The following is a 22,401-nucleotide window of genomic DNA, read 5'->3' on the forward strand; positions in this document are numbered from 1 at the left end:
TAAAACCAAGGCCAGCTATGACTTGATCACAGGTTTTGCCACTTTTCAACATGGCAAACACACAGGCTCTCCCAGGTGCTTCAGGAACGAATGCTTCTGGGACTCTGCCTGACAACATCCTGCAACACAGGAGCTGAGCCTTCACAGAAACACGGCCTCTGATTTCTCTTCTTACCAGCTCCAGAGAATTTCGTTTTTTTTTTAAGCAAAAAGCATTGGTCTATGTATGTTTAGAAATGCACAAAACAAATCAAGAAATAAATTCATATGTGGAAGGACAGAAATGCTAGTCTTAAAATCCAGGCAAAAACTTCCATTTTTATAAGCCTAGGAAGACAATATAAATAAATCAGAAGGAGTCAAACCTGCTGGCAGCAACTGCTAAATCTCTGTCATTTTCTAAATAAACTTCCTTGTGCCGAAAGGTATATGCAGTGACTGTTTCATCTCTCTCCTTTCTGGGACAGGGGGCTTTCTGTGTCTGCTTGAAACTGTCCCTAGATTCAGAGAGCATCACCTACTTTGTTTGACCTTTTTGATGATAAAATGAGTAGTTTCTTTACTTCTCAAGTCACTCCCTACTTCGGAGAAACTGATAACAATGACAAGTGTGGGAAACAAAGATTGGAACGATTTAAGTGCAAATTCTGTGAATAAATGCATCATTGCTGTTTCAAAAACCTATCCTATGTAAGAACTACCATACGACCCAGCAATCCCACTACTGGGCATATACCCAGAGAAAACCATAATTCCAAAAAACACATGCACCCCAGTGTTCATAGCAGCGCTATTTACAATAGCCAGGACAAAAACCTGTTCTATGTAATAGGTCAACAGGCTGCTTCCTCTACCCAGGGACCCTTCTCCAGTCACCCATGACCTCCATCCCTGCCCCTTCAAAGGCCCCTGTCTGCATCCAGCTACTGCTGCTGTGGCCTGGAGGGGCCTGACCTTCCACCTCTGCCCACCTAAATCCTCCTTAGCTTTCTAGGAAGCTCAAACCCTCCCTCCTCCGTGGCAAGCCTCTGCTCCCCTAATTTAAACAAGCTGGCACTCTCTGAGCACACCTGGCCCTTTCCTTGTAAGGTTTCTGTGACAGCGTCTCCGATACACGCCTTATGCCTGGATCCCACGCCACTCTGTTCCTCTCTCTCAGCCTCATGGCAGCGACTCTACAGCATAGTAGTTGCTCCATAGTTATGAGTTCTGTGCAAAAACCATCTTCTGTCCTCAATTTTTCTCCTGCACTGTTTTTACTCTGGAGTTGGCATTGTGATAGAGAACAAAGCAGTGCATTTTGATTGACTGATTGCCAGCTCTACAAGGGCACCAACGTGAAAAGGGCCCTGGCCACGCATATGTAGCCACTAAAAATAGCTGCATCATTTTTAATGAGATGAAATAAAGGCCAATGATGTACTGTTAAACAACAAATTCAGATTCTAAGACCGTATGCAGAATGTGATCTCATTTTTGCATACTACACGTCTATGTATTGGCGTAGGCATGTCTGTCTGTCTGATTTGTTATAAATGCAGAAAAAAAAAAAGGGGAAAAAAAAACACTGGAAGGCAGGGCACCAACGTGTTCATAGATTCATCACCGGGACAGTATTGATGGTAATTTCTATTTTCTTCTTTGTACTTTTCTAGATTTTTCCTAAAATATTTGCAATGAGCATATACTACTTTGGAGTTAAATATTAGGTGTCATTTTATTTTATTTTATTTTATTTTATTAAGAAGCAAAGAGAGGTGAACAAGAGCTGTGAGTCACATCACCATCAACAAAGGACCAACTACTGAACACGTAGCTCCCATGGTACGTGGTCAGCACATGTGGGGAGAAGCCACACAGAGTTTTGCTTAAGGACCAGGAATCTGAATTTGCATGGCTAAGTATTCCTAAGCGTTCCATCACCTCTTCCTATGAACTTTCTCCTGGACCACAAGAGCTGGAGCTATTTGGGTCATTTTGCTGAGACCAAGAGAAAGGAATGAGCTTCACTCTAGTTTCAGAACTAGGCCAACCGCTGTGGCCAACTGGGCCCAGCAGGGCACGCCTGCTCCCACGGGCCTCTCACTCAGTGCCTCTCACCCTTTACGTTCCAGCATGTGAAATGACGGATACTTTTAATACAAGAGACCTGTCATTTATTTATTAGCTGGGGACAGCCTCTGCAGCAGAGAAGGATGCATTATAAATCAACTCCTTTCTCAGTCATTAAAAATTAATCCAGTTCATAATGTAGAACGTCAGTAATTTCTGTATTAGAGCAGCAAGTTGTTTTTTTTTCTTTTCTTCCAGGTTTTGTTTTTTACTTCCTCCCTTCCCTGAGGATACGTTTTTTTCTCACAGTGGGCTGGGTATAAATTACCCCAGGGAAAGGTATCAGGAAATATAGCTTTTTCAGACAGAGGTTACAATGGTGCAGTGGAATCAAAGCTCTGCAAAAAAGGCCGTTGACCAATTTCCCCTCAGAAATATGGTCTTACGGAACCTTCCCATTTTGCCCCATGGAAGCTCATTTATGATATTCTTCTTTTGTTTCGGACCCACCCTGAATCAAAAATGGAAGGCATTTTAGGTCCTTGATAGGCTAGAGAGAAAGAAATACATAAGGCAGGTGATTTTAGGTGTGTTGGGAAGTCTCTGTGTCCCATCTGCGGCTGGTTGCTTCCTCACAGAGGGACCTTCATTAGCTTTTCTTTTTTTTTTTTAACATCAATACATATTGATCTACTTTATTCTTTTCAATGACTACATAATATTCCATTATATAGATGCACCATCATTTTTTAAACTTGTTCCCTCTTGATGGGTCATTGGTTCTCACTGACAATGTTTCCATGTAGCTTTTCTAATGTTTCCAAATTAATTTGGCATTCACCAAAAAAAGATGTATGGGTATTAGAAGCCCAGGCCCTGAGCAGAAACCCTTCATATACCTCCCCCTTTAGGCCTGGGATTCAAAGATACCAAGCAGACCAGACGATGCTGGAATATGCCAAGAGGCTGCAAAGCTGATCCTCTGAGAATGCTTCCCTTTGGTTCTTCCCCTGAGTGGCAGCTCTAAGAAATGCAAAAACTTGGAATTATAAAGAGGGTAACTTCTGTGCTCCCTGGCTTCAGAGGAAGTAAAAGGGAGAATCTAGAATATATGTGCATCTCCTCCCCACCTTGGGCACACTGAGAGGTTTGCAATGGTTGGGTCAACCAGATGACCTTCTCAGATGACCTACCAAGGGCTGTGTATGAAAGGAAGGGGACCTTTCCACACCTGCCTGCTCTGCCCTCTGGCAAGCTGTCCTGGTCCTGGGGGGTCTCCCCGAGACAAACAGTATGGCCCCAACCCAGGTTACTGGCGTTGATATCTTTGTCAAACCAGCCACAACTGAGTTAACGCTCCTAAGTAACAAATCCCCACAAATCCCCAAGCACATATTTAAAATCTATTTTCAGAATTACACTGAGCATAATTCAACCAATCAATGAGCCATTAGGAGGTTAGTCCCAACACTTCTTCATTACCAGTGGCATTAGGGCCACCCGACTTAGCAGAATCCAATGCGAAGAGTTGCTGTGTCACCAGCAATTCTAGGTCTGGGGACGGAAGCTAACACAGTGCCTGGTGAGAGGCCCGGCTGGCTACAACCTGGGTGACAAATTAAGCTACACAGCCACCAGGGACAGGAGAAAAGGAAACTTGGCCAAGAAAGAAGCCAATTTGACCCCAAGGACTTTCATTCTCTTCCTCCCAGTGTAGCTGTTGCATCCCCTCCACTGCCCATCGATTTTGGACCCCACTCTGGGAGGCCTGCCTTCCAAGCATCTGAAGCTCTAGATGACCTGCTGAGGTAGGAGTGAGGATGGGGCTACCTACATGGGAGCCGTGAAAGTGCTAGAAAGGGACTCCCTTCTGCTGACTCGATGGTGGGCACCATGGGTCATCCAAGCCAGCATCTGTCTGACAATCTCCAAGCTCATCCTCAGTCTCCCGGAAGGTGGGGTGCAGGTGAAGTGGAGGTCAGCTAATCGTGAGAGGACACAGCCTGGGCCAGGGCAAGAGGCATGTTCCTAAATCCCTGAGTTTGAATCCTGACTCCATCACTGACCAGCGAGTGACCTTGGACAAGTTCCTTAACTTCCCTGAGTCTGAGTTTCCCAACCTGTGAAATGGGGACCATAACACTTACATGACAAGTGGATTTAACATAGAAGGATTGATGAGGGGAAGAGAGGGTGGTGGGCTCTGTCGTACCACAGTTTTGTCATTGCCTAGCTCTGAGACTACAGGAAATGACTTAATCTCCCCAGTGCCTCGGTTTCCCCATCTACCAAATGGGGGAAGTAATAGCACCTATGGTTTTTGTAAGGATTAAACAATTTATCATTTTTAAAGAGTTTTCAGTGCCAACAGTAAGCACTCTGCTGTGTACGATTTTATTATTATTTTCACCTGCTTAAAGATCAGACCCTGGCCCTGAGGAGGTATTGAGAGGTACTGAGTAAATGTGATTTCTCCTCTCTTCACTACTCTGCCCCTTTCTTTCTCTTCACCAGCCCCTGCTCCCACCTCCTCTCCAGAAACGATGCTTCCAAAGGATCATACAGCAGCTCCCAGGAATTCACACAGCTTGCTCAACCAAGATAATCGGATCCAGCTAAAACCACATGAAGAAATTTGTCTTTGCTCGGGCATATAAGTGTAGCCTTGAAAATTAGCAGGACAACTTCCCAGACCAGAACAGCACGGACAACGACCACAAATTACCAGCTTGCTTTCCCTCAGCGGAGAGAGACAGAGGAGGAGTAAAATTTGCACGAGATCAACGTTCTCATCTTCCTCCTGCCACTTCTACCCCAAGAGGCCTCTGCGTACTCCTAGCAGAGCAGGAGTTGACCCTCGTAGAAGAACTGCGGTGGCGGGCAGTGTCATTTCTCACTTTCTTTCTTGCTAACAGACTCTGATTCTGTGGAGGGTATTCACACCCCTCCGGGCAGCCTTATGCCTCAGGGGAAGTGAGTTGCATCCCCAAGCCCAGGGAAGTATCTGGAGGAGCCTAGGTGTTTGTTTTAGTCCCAATTTCTTTATGGGTGACTGGCTTAAGAATAAACAGATGACGTAATTCTGGCCAATGAGACAGGAGGGAAAGGCTGCTGGGGAACTTGGGAAAAGGTTTTCTCAATTTCAGTCAACCCACAAGAAGAGACAATTCTGTGCTGTCCCTGGGCCATGTCTTTGGTTGTGATGCCTGGAGCTCCTGCAACCATTCCGTAATCATGAGGGGAGCCAGCCTGGTGGTAAAGCCAAACACAGAAAGGCAGAGGCAAGAGAATCTCAGAAAAACAGAACTAGAGTCCTAATGTACTTAACCAGGAGCCTTCCCTACCTATTTACTTGAGTTATGTGATGACCAACTGCCTTCTTGTTTAAGCCCGAGTCAGGATTGCCTAGCACTTTCAGCCAAAAGATCTGAACTGATACGATCAGTGTCCAAAACATGAGATATGTGCACAAATATAAACAAGACCCATAAACATGTACATTTGTGTCTAAAAGTCCCACGTGTAGGTCTGCTGAGGAAGAATGAAGGGGCTGTGCACTTATGTATAAGAACAAGGAAAAAGGAGGCCACTTGAGTGGCCAGGCATTAAAGCCCTAACTGTACAAAAGGTACCATATGGGCACAGACGTACAAGTAACTCAAGTGATACACTTGGGCAGGTATATGGGAGAGCAGGGGCACTGCAGTTTCAACAAAATAATGTTTCCTGACAAGGGGGAAGGGCAAACAAAGACTATAAAACCAACACAAGAATCTCAGCATGAATCTCTCTGCCATCCCCTAGTTGCACCCACGGCTTTGCAGTCTCATAAACCCAAAAGGAAATTGGCCTGAGCTCTCTGCTCATCTGCATTGATCGTTTCCTGACAACCAACATATTACAGTCTTGACTCCCAAGAGCATCTCTGTGGCTGCGGATCTGGGTGATAAACTGCGATTTCTTAGAGCTGGGGGAAAGAAATCATTGGAGGGAAATATTCTTATCTTTTCAGAAATAACTTCAAGCTTTGCAAACCTCTATTTTTGACACCATCAATCTGGTTTCCTCCAACAGCATATTTGAGGCAGGAATTGTAACTATCGTTGTAAGAATGTCGTTGTCAAGGCAAGGATGGTCATGTATATACCACTTAGGCAAGTTGACAGAGCCCTTTCAAATTCTCATGCCACGTCATCTCAAAAAATACCAGCTAAGGTGGTCACATTTTCTTATCTCAAGTTTAGAGATGGTGGATGCCTTGCCCACAGTCACGTGGCTGCTGAGTCAGTAGGCTGGGACCAGGGTCTAGGACCACCCACACTCATCTTACGTTCTTTTCTAATGAAAAGGGATCCCCTTCTTGAAATAAAGAGGTGCTTTGACCTTCCACCCAATGGTTTGGAAACAGTGGCTTGGGGGCAGCAGCTTGCATCTTGGATCGTGCATTTCTCCTTAGAGACAGCTCCCTGAGATTCCAACCCTAAGTGGCAGATCTGCCTGGAAACAAGGAATGCAGTGAAATTTGGCCATGACCAGCATCTCTGGATCTGGGGGTTTAGGGAGTGTTAGAGGCACCTGCAAGAGCTTCTAGGCAGAGAATAACCAACAAAGACCCCTGATCCACTTGCATGAAGGGCACTTAGTGCTCTGCCAGAAATCCTGAAGAATGCCACCACCCCGACTCGGGGCATTCCCATGGAACTCATCCACTTCCTGTCCCTCCCAGATGCTTGGGAAGAAATGGGACAGAGCACGTGCCAAACAGGTTCAGGCCCATCTGGGCACTCTGTCACATGAGTTATCACATCTGCTGGGGAGGCAAAAACAGAACCCCAAACCCCCGGAACAGTCCAGAATGCGATCCACTGAACATCTGCGTCCACAGAGAGATGCTAACAAGTGTACCTCAAAAATCAAGTTTTGGGGGGGATCCAATAAATTTGGGAAATGCTGCAGACCCAGGTGTTCTCCTACAAAATTGCAATGACCTTTACCATTAGAAGCTCTCAGAATCCCACAGTAAAACAAAAAACGTATTCAATCCAGGTTTTCCCAAACTTATTTGACCGTGGAACTTTTTTTTCTGAAAAACTCCCAGAGCACCATTTGGGAAATCCTGCGTTAAAGGCAGCTGGGGAGAAGACAGAAGGGCAGTTGCACTCAGGGTTTCTTGGCTAAGAGGTGAGTAGAGCTTGGGTTTTTAATTACTGACCATTAAGAAGACAGCACAATGAGAAGGAGAACTCCCCAGCTCTTAGGCATGTCTCCCATCTGGAGTATGACTCATGTGCTCATTCAGAGGAAATGGAGATGATGACCATTTTCTCCTGGAAAGGGTTTCTGGAAAGAGAATACTAATAGGGGCTGCCACTAACAATAGCACCCCTTGCTGTCTCTATGGATGGTGAGGGGGGTCTTTTAGCCTCTGCCCATAAAATAGGAATTTCTATCTCCTCAAAGACACAGGAAGTAACCCCCAGCTCTTCCCCCAACCTGTGTGCTTGGTCCCTCCCTGTGAGAAGTGAGTGATTTACCTGATGGATGAGGTGGGCAGAGTCCATCATCCCTCATTATATTCTCTTCCAGGTAGGGCTAATGCAGAAAAGGGAGACTCTTCCTGCCTGTGTGGTTTTCCAAGGAGTTCCTAAGCTTTCTGACTTGCAAAAATGAGGCAGACCATGACCCTCCATGCAACCAGATAGACAACATCTGCTCTGAGACCCAACTCCTGTCTGTGCATCCCAAGTTCAAAGCTTGGGAGAGGCATCAAGAAGCCCATTTTGGCTTTACTTCTAAGCAACTTTCTGAAGTCTAGCAAGAAAGCCCAACTTTTGATTCCTATCTGATCGCTGTGTGGATTTCTCAGCTGGTTCAGAATGATCACCCTTAAAAACTCCCATCCAATTTAGATGCTTGTATCCAGTTGAAGGAAAAAAAGAGTAAAGGTCTGGGAAATCTTGAGCTGGAGAGGATCTCTGGAGGGAAGTTAATCCTCCCACTCCTTGGAGACAAGACTGAGGCCAAAACATGCCAAGAAGACAAGTAGAACTTCAGCTCCCAGGGCTCTGGACAGGAAGGTAAGGGCCCACTCCACATCTCACTCACTTTCAGCTGTTGGGTGCACCTTCCCCTGTGTTCATGTTCCCCCACGAAATGACATGACTACAGGCTGGCTGAGGGTCTTATCATTCTTCACCTCCTCCTCCACCACGGAGCACATGCTTACCCCCTAAGTACTTTTTTTAAGCCAATTACCGTGTATTTACAGTGAGCATAATTATACCTAATTACTTAATTAGCATGACTGCATGCAGCTACTAACTTTGAGTATGTAATTATGGCAGTGAAGCACAGAACATATGAGGTCATGAGACTCAATAGGAAGGCAGGTTGTCTTGGCTCAGGGAGATGGACCAGAGTTTGTCCCTTTGGACTAGTTTGGTTACAGCTCCAAAGTACATGCTCAGCAATTTCTAGCGTTTCAGATAATTTGGGGGAAATGCAATCACGTGATTTTTTTAAATCCTGGGATAGAGAAAAGAAAGGGCAATAGGCTATGCTTAGATTATGCCTAGATCTAAGGGATTTGGGAATCAGTATCCACAGAGGTTACTCTCCAGGGACTGAAACCCTCAGGACAAGCTGAAGCATGCGGGCCCAGGACTTACTTACTGCCTTGGCTTTCAAGATAACCCATTCTGGAATCACCTAGCTTTGTCTGGAAAGAAAAGAAACTGGTAATGTGTCTGAGCGCTCCTTTCCTCCTTGGGCCCACCAAACCTAACACCACAGCCTTCTCAGGGGTCTGCTACTTATTCTAACTGGATCTGAAAATAGGATTGAAGAAAAATCCAAGGGGAACAATCCTAATTTTTGTTTGTTTAAAATGTTCTATGAAAGACTGTCTGGCAAACAGAGCCTGGAGACACCCAATCGGTGAAAAAGGCTAAGGGAAAATATCACTATTACCTTCACCAAGATTCAACCTATAGTTCCCTTAATGGGGACCATCAAGATCCAACCAGCAGAATAAAGGAAGAGATGCATCAGAACGGGCCACGCCCACATTGGTCCTAATCTCTTCACGTCACATTTAGCCAGGCCTCCCTCCTAAACCAACCAGAGGGGAGCAAACAGCAATCCCCCCACCCCCTGTAAGCCAGCCTCCACTTCAGCTCCACTCCCAGAGGAAGAGCTCCTAGCCCAGCTCTGTAACCAGATACCTTTCCTTCCATCAGGACTTCTGCTAGAGAAAAACCTAGAAAGGCATATTCTTCAGTAGCAGCAGCTACGACTGCTGTCTCTGTTCCTGGTTCCAGGGTGGGTGGCCTCCCAGACAAAGGAGCCCATTCTCCATATTTCATCTGCAAGTCCATTACGCTGAGCTAAGTGGCTGGGAATAAACACCCATCATTACCCTGCGCTAAGCAATGTTTGTTAGTATAGAAGGTGACAGAAATCTATATCATGCCGATGCACTATTAATACTGCATTATGTCCACAGGTTCCGTGCTCCCCACCACAGCTGGTAAATCGGCCCTGGCAGTTCCTCTTCCAGAAAAGACAGGGTCCGTGGCTGATTGGCTCAGAAGAGGAGGAAGAGACAAGCCACTCCCTCCCTCCTGATGTAGGAACCACTGGTCTCAGCTAAAGGGACACAGTTCACAGACCTACTAGTTCCAGCTTTGGTCATCTTTGTGGACGTCCTCGCCTTTTAGGCTGGTATGGTAAGGGGAGTGCATCAAGCAATTGCCCTGAGGAAAGAGAGTGAGGACGGGACCTCCAAACAGCTGCAATGTAGCCAAAGAGAGGTAAAGAAGGGTTGGTCCTTCACCCTATCCCAGGGCCCACGTCAGAGTGCCCAGCACTTAATAAGAGCTCAATGGATGTTTGTTGACTGACTGAGGAATAAAGGAGAAAAGGGGGTTGGAGGGAACCAACACAGATGGGGTATCAACAGCCCAATGAGAACGACGTGCTGTGAGGGACCCCAGGACAGAGCTGCCGGCTCAGCCAGGGAGGACGAGTGACAGGCCTAAGAAAGCAGGATGTAGAGGTGACCAGCCAGGAGAGGCTGAAGGTTGAACGCACACGCATGGTTCAAAGTGTAGAGACTCACGTGGAAAACAGAGTCCTGAAGGCCTGAAAGGAGGTCCGAAAGACCAGGGCCAGCTTGAAAATGACACATGGGGAAAGAGAAGGCATTAGCAAGGTTTCTGGGAAACCAAAACAGAAAAGGGTTCGGATGCCCAAAGAGGTGAGGGTCACTGGGGGCTCCGGGTGGGCACCATAGAGAGTCACTGTGACAAAATGCTTTTGAGACGCTGTGAAGGCATGAGCACGCTGGTCAGAAAATCTAGGCGCCAGTTCTGTAGTCAATGTGGCAATTGGCCTCAGACCAATGACAAGTTAGAAGTGAAGTATGCTCACTATAGGCCAAATAACTATCTGATGAGAATTACACCATCATCAGTTGCTGGTATAGTTTAGAGCAGAAGACATATAGAAGCACACACTTGTGTGTACACACACATACATAGACACACTCGAGAAAGCACACAGAGTAGGTGGGTGTGCACTGACAAGTCCAAGAGACCCTGGGGCAGGACCTGAGCAGTGGAGGCTAGTCTAATATGAAATGAAAAGAACCTAATCTGCCTTGGTACTGCCACCTGGAAGACAGTTTGGCTGTTTCTTACAAAGCTAAACATCCTCTTACCATACGATGCAGCAATCGCGCGCCTAGGCATTTATGCAAATGAGTTGAAAACTTATGCCCATGCAAAACCTGCACACAAATGTTTATAGCAGCTTTATTCATAATTGCCCAAACTAGAATGCAACTAAGATGTCTACTGTAGGTTGAGTTGTGTCCACCCACACCCCCCACCCTGCAAAAAACAGGTTGAATTCCTAATCCCAGTACCTTAGAATGTGACCTTATTTGGAAACAGGGTCATTGCAGATGTAATTAGTTAAGTCAAGATGAAGTCATACTGGAAAAGGATGGGCCCCTAATCCAATACGGCTGGTGTTCTTGTAAGAAGAAGGCCTTGTGAAGACAGACACACAGGGAGGATGCCATGTGAGGACAGAAGGTTGGAGTGATGCAGTGGCAAGCCAAGGGATACCAGCAAACCACCAAAAGCTGAGAACAGGGAAGAAGGATTCCCCTACAGGTTGCAGAGGGAGCAGAGTCCCCTGAGACCTTGATTTTAGGCTTCCAGCCTTCAGAACGACGAGACAATACATTTCTATTGTTTGAAATCACACAGTTTGTGGTACTTTGCCACAGCAGCCCTTAGACACTAATACAATGTCCTTCAATAGCTGAATAGATAAACTGTGGTAGAGCCATACGATGAAGTATTATTCAGTGATGAAAAGAAATAAGCAATCAAGCCACAAAAAGACATGGAAGAACCTTAAAATGCACATTGCTAAGTGAAAGAAGCCAATCTGAGAAGGTTACGTACTGTATGATTCCAGCTATAACGACATTCTGGAAAAGGCAAAACTATGAAGACAGTAAAAAAGATTAATGGTTGCCAGGGGCTGGGGAGGGGAAATGAATCTTGGACCACAGGAGAGTTTTAGGGTAGTGAACCTATTGTGTGCGATACTTAAGTGATGGATACATGACACGATGCTCTTGTAAAACCCATAGAACTGTACAACATGAAGAGTGAACCCTGCTGTAAACGATGGACTTTAGTTAATGATAATATATCAATATTTGTTCTTCAATTGTAACAAATGTACCACACTAATTCCAGATGTTAATAATAGGGGAGATTTTGGTGGGGGAAGTGTGAGGGGGTAAATGGGAACACTCTGTACTTCCTGCTTAACTGTTCTGTAAACCTAAACCTGCTCTAAAAAATTTTTAAAAATTAAGAAACTGACTTATCCCCAGGGCCAAGTATTTCCTTATCTGAAGGCAACCATGGTCCCTTGGGAACTTGATTTTGGGGAAGAATTCAGAAAGGAGGATAAGTCCCAACAGCCAGACCAAGGCTGACCCAGCTTCATGACTACAGGGACCTTCAGCCAAGGTTCTCTTCCCCATAGGGCTGTCCTTATCCTGGAAACAGGGAGAACATCGAACCTCCACAATACAGCATTCCTCAAAAGCCAGCTTCCCTGAGTCCAGGAGGTGGAGAGTAAATGCTTGTGGACCACTGGAATCCTAGGCAATGTGATCTGACAGGGAAAGGATGCATCCTGGAGTCAGTAGGTCTGGGTTTTCACCTCAGGCTCTCTCTTAACAGCTGTATGATCTGGGACAAGTCCTTTAAGCTCACTGAACCTCAGTTTCTTTATCTATAAAATGGGTATATCAGCCTCTCCCTCAGAGAGTGGGCGAAAGATTGCATGAGGTAAAAAATGGAAAGCCCAGCCCAGGGCTTGGTCCAGAGGAGGCTGTTGATGCAGATCAACGACCTTTCCCTCGGTCTGTGACATCTCTCGAGAGCCTGCGCCTGGAATGAAGACACACTCACCAAGCGTCATCTGACACACGGTTGGTTGGTATCTTCTTCAACCCTAGTCCCATGCTGTGTTTCCACAGACAATGAAGACTGGTAACACAGGGGACTTCCCTGGTGGTCTAGTGGTAAAGAATCCGCCTTCCAACGCAGGGGATGCAGGTTCGATCCCTGGTCGGGGAACTAAGATCCCACATGTCGCGGGGCAACTAAGCCCGAGCGCCACAACTACTGAGCTCGCGCGCCTCAACGAGAGAAGAAAAAACCTGCACGCCACAACTAGAGAGAAGCCCGTGCGCCGCAACTAGAGAAAAGCCCACGTGCCGCAATGAAAGATCCCACGTGCTGCAACTAAGACCAGATGCATCCAGAAATAAAAATAAATAAGTAAATAAATAAAGGAAAAATTAAAAACAAACAAACAAAAAAGACTGGTGACACATAAGAGCTACTTCTTGGAATAAGTTCAAAGTCAGGTTTGGGAAACAGGACCCACATCTTTGAGAAGGGACAGGATGACCTAAGATTTGACTCAAAATCATGCAAGACTACTGTGCATGGCTTTTCCTCTAAGCCATGGGGAAAGGTCACTTTTCAATAGGATGGGCCTAGGAAGAACTCACAGGTGGTTGGAAGTGAGCCAGATGCCCAGTGATGAGTAGGTACAGGAAGGAAGAAAAGGGAGTGAGGGTATGCGGGGAGGGAGATGGGCATTTCAAGCAGGAATTACACTGTGGTAACAGTCGTCAGAGTTGTGAGCTTCGAGGGAGACCTGGAAAGAAGTGACTAGGGGGGGAGGCTGGTGAATCAGCAGCAGAAAGGAGCAAGGCGAAGACACGAGGCCCCAGGAGTGGCCCCAAGGGGGCAGAGGGTCCCATCCTGCATCTTGGAGATCAGCCCGGGTGGCAGTAAGTCTCTGAGGGTAGGGACCATGCATGCCTTGTTCCCCATTGTTTCCAGAGCCAAAAAGAAGGCCTGACACAAACCCTCAATGAATATTTATTGAATAGATGAAAGGGAGAAAAGTCAGCACTGCGTGAATGACTCAGATGCTAATGAAGAGGAGGGGCCCAAAGGAATATGCTCAAGTTTTACCAAGAGAACTCGGGGGTTCCTGGGGAAACAGAGCTACCAGGCAGGGAACGTGAAGAGGTATAGTGCTGAGTGGAAGGGGACAATGTCTGAAAGGGGAGGTGAGAGCAAAGGATGGCTGGCCAGGGTCAGGGAGAGTCCCTGACTACAGGCCCACCAGGAGGGGAGAGGTCATAGGGAGGGGTGGGGAGCTGGGAACGCTGACGCTGGGAAGATGCACCCCTTCTGAGACAGAAACAACCTGAGAATAAAGGCAGACAGCCTGGCCTGGGGACAGAGGGCAGGAGGGGAGGGTGACACGGGTTAGCACCCCCAGCTGGCCTCTGCTCTCTCAACCAAGAGGCAAAGTTGTCCTCTGAGAATGGTTTTGGGAAAAGGGGATGAACAGAGAACCCCAGGGCCTTGAACAGAGCCAAGCAGCCTTCCAACCGAGCAACGGGCAAGAGCCAAAGCATGACTCCTAACACAGCCGCCTGCAGCCCGGCCCAGCACAGGCACCACAACTGCAGCCCAGCGCAGTCACAAGGGGGACAAAAGTCACCTAGTGCCCAACGTGGCTACAAATAGCTTGAAACTTCTCCCCAGTGACCCAGCTAGACCGGCCCCTTGCTGTCTCATTCAGAAGGACCTTGCCTCAAATTGGCTGTGTGACATGGAGGGCTGTACCGGTTTCCTGATGCTTTTGAGCATCAGGGGGCTTTAAATAAATAATGAGGGTGGCCTCACTAGACTGCAGATTCTATATCCAACCCCGAAGAGCAGCGTCTTTATTCAGCTCTTCCAGCACCCCTGGAAAGGCCGAATAAATTTAGAATAAAGACAATGCCAAATGCAGAGCACTCGGGCACATGGGTGAGGGGCTGCAAGCATCTGATAATGGATGGTACCAGGTGAGCTCTAAACATCCTTGCAGCCCTGACACACTATGAAAAATGCTATGGACCAGACTGAAGACAGATAGAAAGTGAGAAACCAGGAGAGGAGCAGCGTCTTAATCACTCCAGCCAGAAAGGTCCCACCACTTATGATAAACACGTGTGTAAAGAAAGAAAAACACTTCTGTGCTAAATCCATCACCGGAGGACGTGCGGAAATGACCCCTAAATTCAAGTAGCTAATGTCCCTGCGATTTCTCCCCACAGTCCGCGTTGTTAAATGGGACGAGGAAGGGACTCAGATGGGAGACCTCCCCCGCAGGGCCCCAAGATATGAGCATTTCTCCTCCCTTAATCCCTTGCTTCTTGCCGTCCCCCCCCCACCAAAGGAGTGACCCCAGCCCTGTCTGCAGCATCATAAACGTTCACTGCTTATTTATCCGCCAAGGCGCATGTGGTTTTAATTATTTATGATAGTGTTTCATCGCACATGGGGATGTGTCTTGGAGTCCCTTCCCTTGACTGATGAGGCCTTTGTAATCAGAGACCTGCTGCTTCCCAGCCGGTAAATCTCAGCGAGGAGAGGGCCAGGCGCTCCCTTCCAGGACTGTGTGAGTCAGCCATGGATTCACAGAGGGAGGATTAGCCAAATCCGGTTACAAGGCTCCTGCACGTTGTTTGTCCTTTTGCCACACATGTTTTCTGAAAACAATTAAGAGCCATCCGCTGTCTACTGACAGGACAAAACGTACCGCTTCCCTGAAAAGGGCATCTTCCCTAATATCAGAGGGTTTGGATAAGCTGGATTCATCCGGGGATTTTGCTCTGATGAGGTCTTGTTTGTTCCCTACTCCCTCAAGTCTTGTCACTAAACCTGCTTCCTCTCTGTCTCCACCGATCCCTTCCTGTGTACACAGAAGTGCTGTCTGGACGTAGAAAGGCCGTCTGCTTTGAGTCACAAACACAAGGAGCTGTGGAGACGCTTCTCCCCTGCACCATTTCCCAGGGCGACAGCTCCTTGGCTGGGTGCTGGGTCCTGACATCAAAGGACACTCAGAACCCACCGGTCTCTCCACGGTGCCCACTCATTCTGATGGCCCAGAGGGATCTTCCTCCTCACATGCCACATTCGCCCCATCTGGAAACTATGCCACCACCTGGTATCAGGAGCCCATGGGACCCTACTCTATCCCTTGTAGCTTCCACTACAGGGAACAAAGCCCATCCTCGTTTTTCCCGGATTCTGTCTTTATGAATTCACCTACTCGCTACAATTTATGTGCAACCCCAGAACACACACACACAGCGCTTTCACAGTCATTCACAAACATTCGAGAAGTGGTGACCAATTTGAGTCACCCCACATGCACATTCCCAGCTGAGGTTAAAAAGCCATGCTCTGCTTTCTCATTTCAGCTCTCATACTGTAAACAAGTGTCCTTCTCGTGGTCTATCCAATGCCACCTTTTTTGCATATTTGTGCTTTTCGTGGGTGAGATCCCAGTTTAAAGCAGCCCCCAAGCATAGTGCTGAAGCTCTGTCTAGTGTTCCTATGAGTGAGAAGGCTGCGATGTGCCGTACGGAGAAAAGAGGTGTGTTTGATAAGCTTTGTTCAGGCATGAGTCATAGTGCTATTGGCCACTATGAGTTCAATGTTAAGGAACCAACAGTATGTACTAAGGTGTCTTTAAACAGAAGCACACATAATACAGGTTATGTCTTGATCAGCTGATAAAAGTGTTGTGACCAGATGCTTGCACGAACCTAACCCTGGATTTCCCCTAGGAACAATGGTCCAGTGTTCGCTAATTTAGTGGTCAAAGTGACTTTACAGAATACTTGGAATAACGAGAATCAGCTGTATATTCAACAGCAATGCCAAGCCTCTATTCAAATACCAACATCACTCTAGAAAGCTCAGCAGTGCCAACCCTGGACCGAGCTTGGACCCATGCTACCATCACAGGAGGGCTTTCCTCCCAGCCTCACCGAGGTCAGTCCAGGATGACCCTGATCCGAGGTGAGAGCTTTAGCCAGAGTAGAACCATTCTTTGCACTGTCCTCCCCACTGTTTATCTGAAATGCAGGTATCTTTCTTCCCTTGCCCAGCCCTGGTCCAGAACCCAAGTACCCTTCCTCTAACTGGTACTGATGGGGGGAGTCTGATAAACACTGAGACAGATTCTGGAGGACATCAAGGTTGGGAGGCAAATGATGACCTTATCCTGATTCTAGCCCAGTCCCTCCCACTGTGGCAATCCTCTCACTAAAAACAGAGCCAGAAACACAGAAGCAAAGGTGGATGGGGTGGCTGAATGCCCACTCTGCTATAAGATGGACCAGTGGGAGCTGCAAGAGTTCTGTGAGCTACAAAGAGTGTAGCCCAAGTATTGAGAGACCCGCCAGGAGGGAGAGCAAGACCAGAGGCATTTCTTCCTAGGCTGACCTGGGACCAGCTGACCAGACGAAGAGAACAGATTGGCAGAAGCCTACGGGCAGGGAAGGGGGACTCACAGCCTCCCAGAACCTCGGGTTTCCTGTCTGTAGATGAGGCCTTAACCTACCCCATCCCTTCTGTCCCTTCTAGCTCTAGGGCACTCTCCAGGGGTCTCTGTTCCCTCTCCTGACACAGCTGCCCGTTTCTCGGGAGCGGGAGCAGGAACAGTGGGAGGGGAGGGGTGTGCACTGTAGTCGCTGAGCCTAGATTGAGCCTGGGGACACAGCAAGGGAAACAGCTGCTGGATGGAGGGCCAAGCCATGGAGGCACCGGGAACGGGGAGAGGCCCTAGCAGACTCAGCAGAAATACAAAGGGAGGGGCTGAACCACCAGGAGGGAAGAGAGATTAGGAAGCAGGTGCCCCGAGCCCTCTGATCTGAAGGAGACATCTGTAGCGGGGAGGGGAAGGGTCCTAGCACCGGGGCCATGATCTGATTCTCAGAATGTGCACTTCGGGGCACTGGAGGGGCAGCTAGAGAGATGTTTCCATTCGAAAGGTACTCACCGCCCTTCACTCCCTTCCCCTCTAGTGGAGGCTGGGGCAGCGGGTCTGACGACCTCAGGGGCTGTTGTCTGGACAGAGTCAGGTTACATTTCCTGAATACACAGGCCAGGTCCACAGGTACAACCAGCCGTGTCTGTGCCCCCTGCCTTACTGGGAGCACCTCTTCAGGTGGGGCTGGGCCTCCTGCCTCCAGGCTGCTCCCCCACCCACCCCCGCCCCGAGCCCGCTCTGCCCAGGGGACTCTGTCCCAGTGGTGTCCCCTCGCCCAGGCTATTCTTCAAGTTTTGAAACAAAGAGGGAGGGTCTCTTAGAGAGTGGGAGGTTAGCAGGTGGTAGGTCACCCCAGAAGGTTCCAGAACCCCAGCTACGTGGTCTATCGCCATGCCACCCTCCCTCCCCAGAAGGGACAACATTCTACTGCGGTACTCACATGTGTCTGGCTTGTGGCAGTTGTGTCCCTGACGGAAGTACTGGGGGTTCTCAATGACCGGGATGCGAGTCATGCCGATGACCACTGTGTCCGGCCCGGCATCCAGAGACGAGGGCGTGGTGATGCCATGGTTGATGTGATGCAGCGGGCTGGCTGAGTCCTCCTCGCCACTGATGACAGCCACGGGACCTGCACACGCCAGGAGAGACACAGGACCCCGGTGAAGTCACATCCAGCCAGTGCCCAGCCCTGCCCACAGACCTTTCCACTATTTTTCCCACTACATTCTCCATAGGAGCAAAATCCATTGGCAGAGTATTCCCCGAATGCTCTGGATTCTGAATTGAGAATAACCCCTTAATTCTCTTTCACGAGAGCGAGAAAAATCTACCTCATCACACCATGGAAACAGCTGCAAAATAAGAGTGAATCTAAATGATTATGACACGAAGTATTCCCACTTTCCCCAAATCCAAATTAGTTCCAAATAATTAAAAGTTCAAATAAGTTTCTTTGCTTATATAACAACCACAGGATTTTAAAAATGACCTAGCGGTAGTATGCAGCCTGTCCCTTGTCTCTTCAAGAGCTTTCAAAACTACTGATGCTGGGTCCCACCCTCAAAGATTCTGATTCAGTTGGTCTGGGGATGCAACTTGGGCATCAGGATTTAAAAGCTCCCTTGTGAGTCCCAAGTCCAGCTAAGATCTAGAACCTCTCTTTAGGGCCTTGGAGGCTGAGAACCTTTCCAGAGTGGCCATCAGATGCCCACAGGAGTATGAAGTAACTTTCCCTGGATTCTGCTATCAACCCTCCTCGGCCCACAGACAGATAAGCCCAATGTGGGCTTGGATCTAACTCCGGCCAGCTTTCACAAGCGACAGCACTCAGGCTGCAATACTATTAGCCTACAGACAGCTGGGCCAGCTGACTCACTCTTGAAAGTTCCATATTTGCCCCAATGGCTTCAGAGAACACCATCTGCATCTTCACCAACCCTAACGCCACCATATTCTAACCCAAAGAAGAAAACCAGTAAATAAGGTGATTTGCGAACACAAGTTGAGAAAGATGATTAATGCTGCTGTCTTGGTAGAGAAATGATTCTGTTTGGTGGTGTGATTCTCCCATAAGTACAAATAAAACTCCTGTAAAGTGAATTAGCTGTGACTGTTTGTGGCTTTCTACAAGTGGCATTTTAAATGGCTGCTTTGCAAGACACATGGTCCCAAGACAAAGCACCTGCTGTGATTTGGTTTTGCAGCTTTTGAACAATATTTCCACGGCAGAAATCCACTTACATCTTACTGAAGTTTATGGGGAGAATATTTCCCATCAAATAGCAAGGCGAAGCGCCAATGAGGCAGAACTAAATGGAGGATGGGTAAATGCAAACTGAGGACGCTGAATTCCACTCCGTCAGCACAGACAGGCTTATTTCAATCCACAACAAATGTCTGACTGTGCTTGGAGACCATGTGAAAAAGTAGCAGTAAGGGGTTGCCCAAATACTCGCAGGCATCACGTGCCTTGCAAAATGAGGCCAGTTCTCGAAAATACCTTGTAAACTTTTTTGAAACACTTCACAGTGATTTCCAGTTAAACATGGAATGCTGAACACGGGTCTTTAGCCTCCTCACCCCAAATGCTATTAAAATACAAAGGAATTAAAGAAATATTGGCGCACAAAGAGGAAGAGGGGAGACAAGAGGAAATGAGATATTTCAACAATGTTTTGGAAGATGAGAAGCCAAAGGAGGAAAAGCTCGCTTACAGAGAGGAGGAAGATAGGGAAGAAAGGACCACCAGGTCTGCGGCAGGGAATCATGACAGGAAGTCAGTTCTGCTGGGGAGACCCAGTACTTGAAGGGTCAGGGGACCAAGGAAGGCTGCAGTGAGGCTCGGGGCTGGAACAAGTCACCCCGGCCATCACCTCACCCCCATCCGTCAGAGTCTGGTGGTTTCATCACAGAGAAATTGAACCTCAGGGGAGGGCTGGGGTGAAGCACGAGGCAGAGCTCCTTCTTCTTGCTCCTAAAACAACAGAAACAGGACTTCCCTGGTGGTCCAGTGGTTAAGAATCCTCCTTCCAACACAGGGGATGTGGGTTCGATCCCTAGTCAGGGAACTAAGATCCCACATGCCGTGGGGCAACTAAGCCCGCGCACTCTAGAGCCCACGCGCCACAACTACTGAGCCCATGTGCTCTGGTGCCTGCTTGCCGCAACTAGAGAAGCCCACGTGCCACAAGGAAGAGCCTGCACAATGCAACGAAAGATCGCGCATGCCGCAATGAAGATCCCGCGTGCCGCAACTAAGACCTGATGCAGCCAAATAAATAAATAAATATTTTAAAAATAATAAACAAAACAACAGAAACCAGGAACAACACTGCTTACCCAGCCATCTCACCCTCGGTCTTGCCTCAAATACCGCCACCGCAGAGGAGATTAGAGAATGCTTCTCTGGAGAAACTAAATGCCTTAGAATGGACTTCTGGAGAGTGACATGTGAGGGTCTCCCAAGGAAGTCGAGCTTCCATGGCACTCATGCCTTAGTGAAGCAGAACAGTTGACAAGCCCCACCGTGCACACAAAGCAGGATCTTACTAGCTTTCTAGTGTTCAATTCCTAAATACGAAGAAACAGTCCAGGATCACCAGACACTTCAGCAAAGCTTCAGCATGAAAGAGGGGCACAAGGCACACAATCAGGGACCTGCAGGAAGCAGAGGCAATTCAGGGAGCAGAAGACTTTTTAAAAAATATATCTTCAGAAAGATAAATGAAGACACTGCATCCAGAAAACAAGATGATACTTAAAATATGACCAATTAGAAGGTAAGAAAGAATCCTTGAGAATTGTGATCATCAAAATTTGAAAGTCATAGAAGAATGGAAGATAAGTCAAGAAAATGTCCCAGAAAGTCAAACAAAAAGGAAAAAGGTGGTAAATAGGAAAGAAAAGATATGAAAATTAAAGACTCGATCTAGAGATCCAACATCTGATTAAAAGGAGACAGAGAAAGAGACAGACAGAGAGGGAGAGGGACAGAAAGAGAAAGATGAAAGGCCAAAATAAAAAAATATGGAAAAATTTGCCCAAAATATTATCTATGCAGTTCCTAGAACAATTAACACATACACGAGAGCATGCATGCATGTGCATGCGTGCACACGGGTACGTATACACATACACACACGCACACATCAAGACACAAAGTTATGAAATGCCAGAACCATGAGGATAAAGAGAAGATGCTAGGGCTTCCCTGGTGGCGCAGTGGTTGAGAATCCGCCTGCCAATGCAGGGGACACGGGTTCGAGCCCTGGTCAGGGAAGATCCCACATGCCATGGAGCAACTAGGCCCGTGAGCCACAACTACTGAGCCTGCAAGTCTGGAGCCTGTGCTCCGCAACAAGAGAGGCTGCGACAGTGGGAGGCCCGCGCACCGCGATGAAGAGTGGCCCCCACTTGCCGCAACTAGAGAAAGCCCTCGCACAGAAACGAAGACCCAACACAGCCATAAAATAAATAAATAAATAAATAAATAAATTTTTTTTTAAAAAAAGAGAAGATGCTAAAAGCTTCCAGGAGGATGGGACAGGCCATATTTCAAAAGGAACAGGAATCAGACAGACAGCCTAATTCTCCATAAAAACATAATACTGTTACCGTAACTGAGCAAATTCCTTCAAAATTCTGATGGACAAATTTTCAACCTAGAATTCTACACCTAAAAATGTATCCACCCATAGTAAGGGCAAAAGAGACATATTTGCAGACATGAAAAAATTTACCTCACCCTTTCTTAGGAAGTGACGTGAAGTGGAAGGTTCAGCAAAACAAAGGGGCAAAAAAGGAAAGGGGAGTCGGGGATCCAGTTCTCAAAAGATCAAACAACAGAAGGCCCCCCACACACTGGCCCCTTCTGTTCTCAGCATTACAGGACATGGGTTGTTACAGCAACATGGAGGAAGGACACCAAATCAGGAGTTTGGAGAAGACAGAACATTGGACATTCGAATCTGCTTTCATCAAGTCAACGGACAAAGCGAGTGATCAACAAAATGGTCCAAAAGCCTGTGCTTTAAAACAGTGTCAGCTTTCTCGACATTATTTATTCTGGAATCTGAAAAGGGCTGGGGAAAGAGCCATGGGTAGAAGTGTCCTTCCAGAGTCTCCCAAGCCATGGAGAGGATGGATGGGGCTGCCCACAAAGACCTGACAGAAATAAAAGAATAAAGCAGACTAAGGAGCCCTGGAGGACCCCCTACTTAAAATGCAGGCGGAGAAAGGGGAGCTGAAAAAGGAGGATGAGAAGAAATGGCCAGAGAAGGCTGCTGTCGTAGAAGTCAAAGTAGGAGAACTTCTAGAAGCTGAAGAGCATCATATACAGAGGCCAAGTAAGATGAAGAATGAAATCAGGTCACTGCATTTGACAATAAGAAGGCAGCTTTAATG

General features: G+C 47.4%; 1 protein-coding gene and 1 long non-coding RNA gene across 7 annotated transcripts in view; one reads left to right on the forward strand and one right to left on the reverse strand.

The window, feature by feature from the left end:
- Positions 1-17,919, forward strand: part of LOC309626342 — a 75,770-nt gene extending 57,851 nt beyond the window's left edge. The window contains exons 2-3 of the long non-coding RNA XR_014243119.1: positions 4,567-7,233; positions 9,557-17,919. This is a non-coding gene — a long non-coding RNA (uncharacterized lncRNA). The remainder of the gene's footprint in view (positions 1-4,566; positions 7,234-9,556) is intronic.
- NTRK3 (neurotrophic receptor tyrosine kinase 3) overlaps positions 1-22,401 on the reverse strand; it is a 370,144-nt gene that overhangs the window by 123,938 nt on the left and 223,805 nt on the right. For all 6 annotated transcript variants that reach the window (XM_082386938.1, XM_082386939.1, XM_082386934.1 and 3 more), the window contains one exon: positions 17,939-18,127. In XM_082386938.1, coding sequence (XP_082243064.1) covers positions 17,939-18,127 — 189 coding nt within the window. The remainder of the gene's footprint in view (positions 1-17,938; positions 18,128-22,401) is intronic.

Source organism: Balaenoptera borealis (genome assembly GCF_965194805.1).
Source record: "Balaenoptera borealis genome assembly, chromosome: 3".
In the NCBI taxonomy this organism is placed as follows: domain Eukaryota; kingdom Metazoa; phylum Chordata; class Mammalia; order Artiodactyla; family Balaenopteridae; genus Balaenoptera; species Balaenoptera borealis.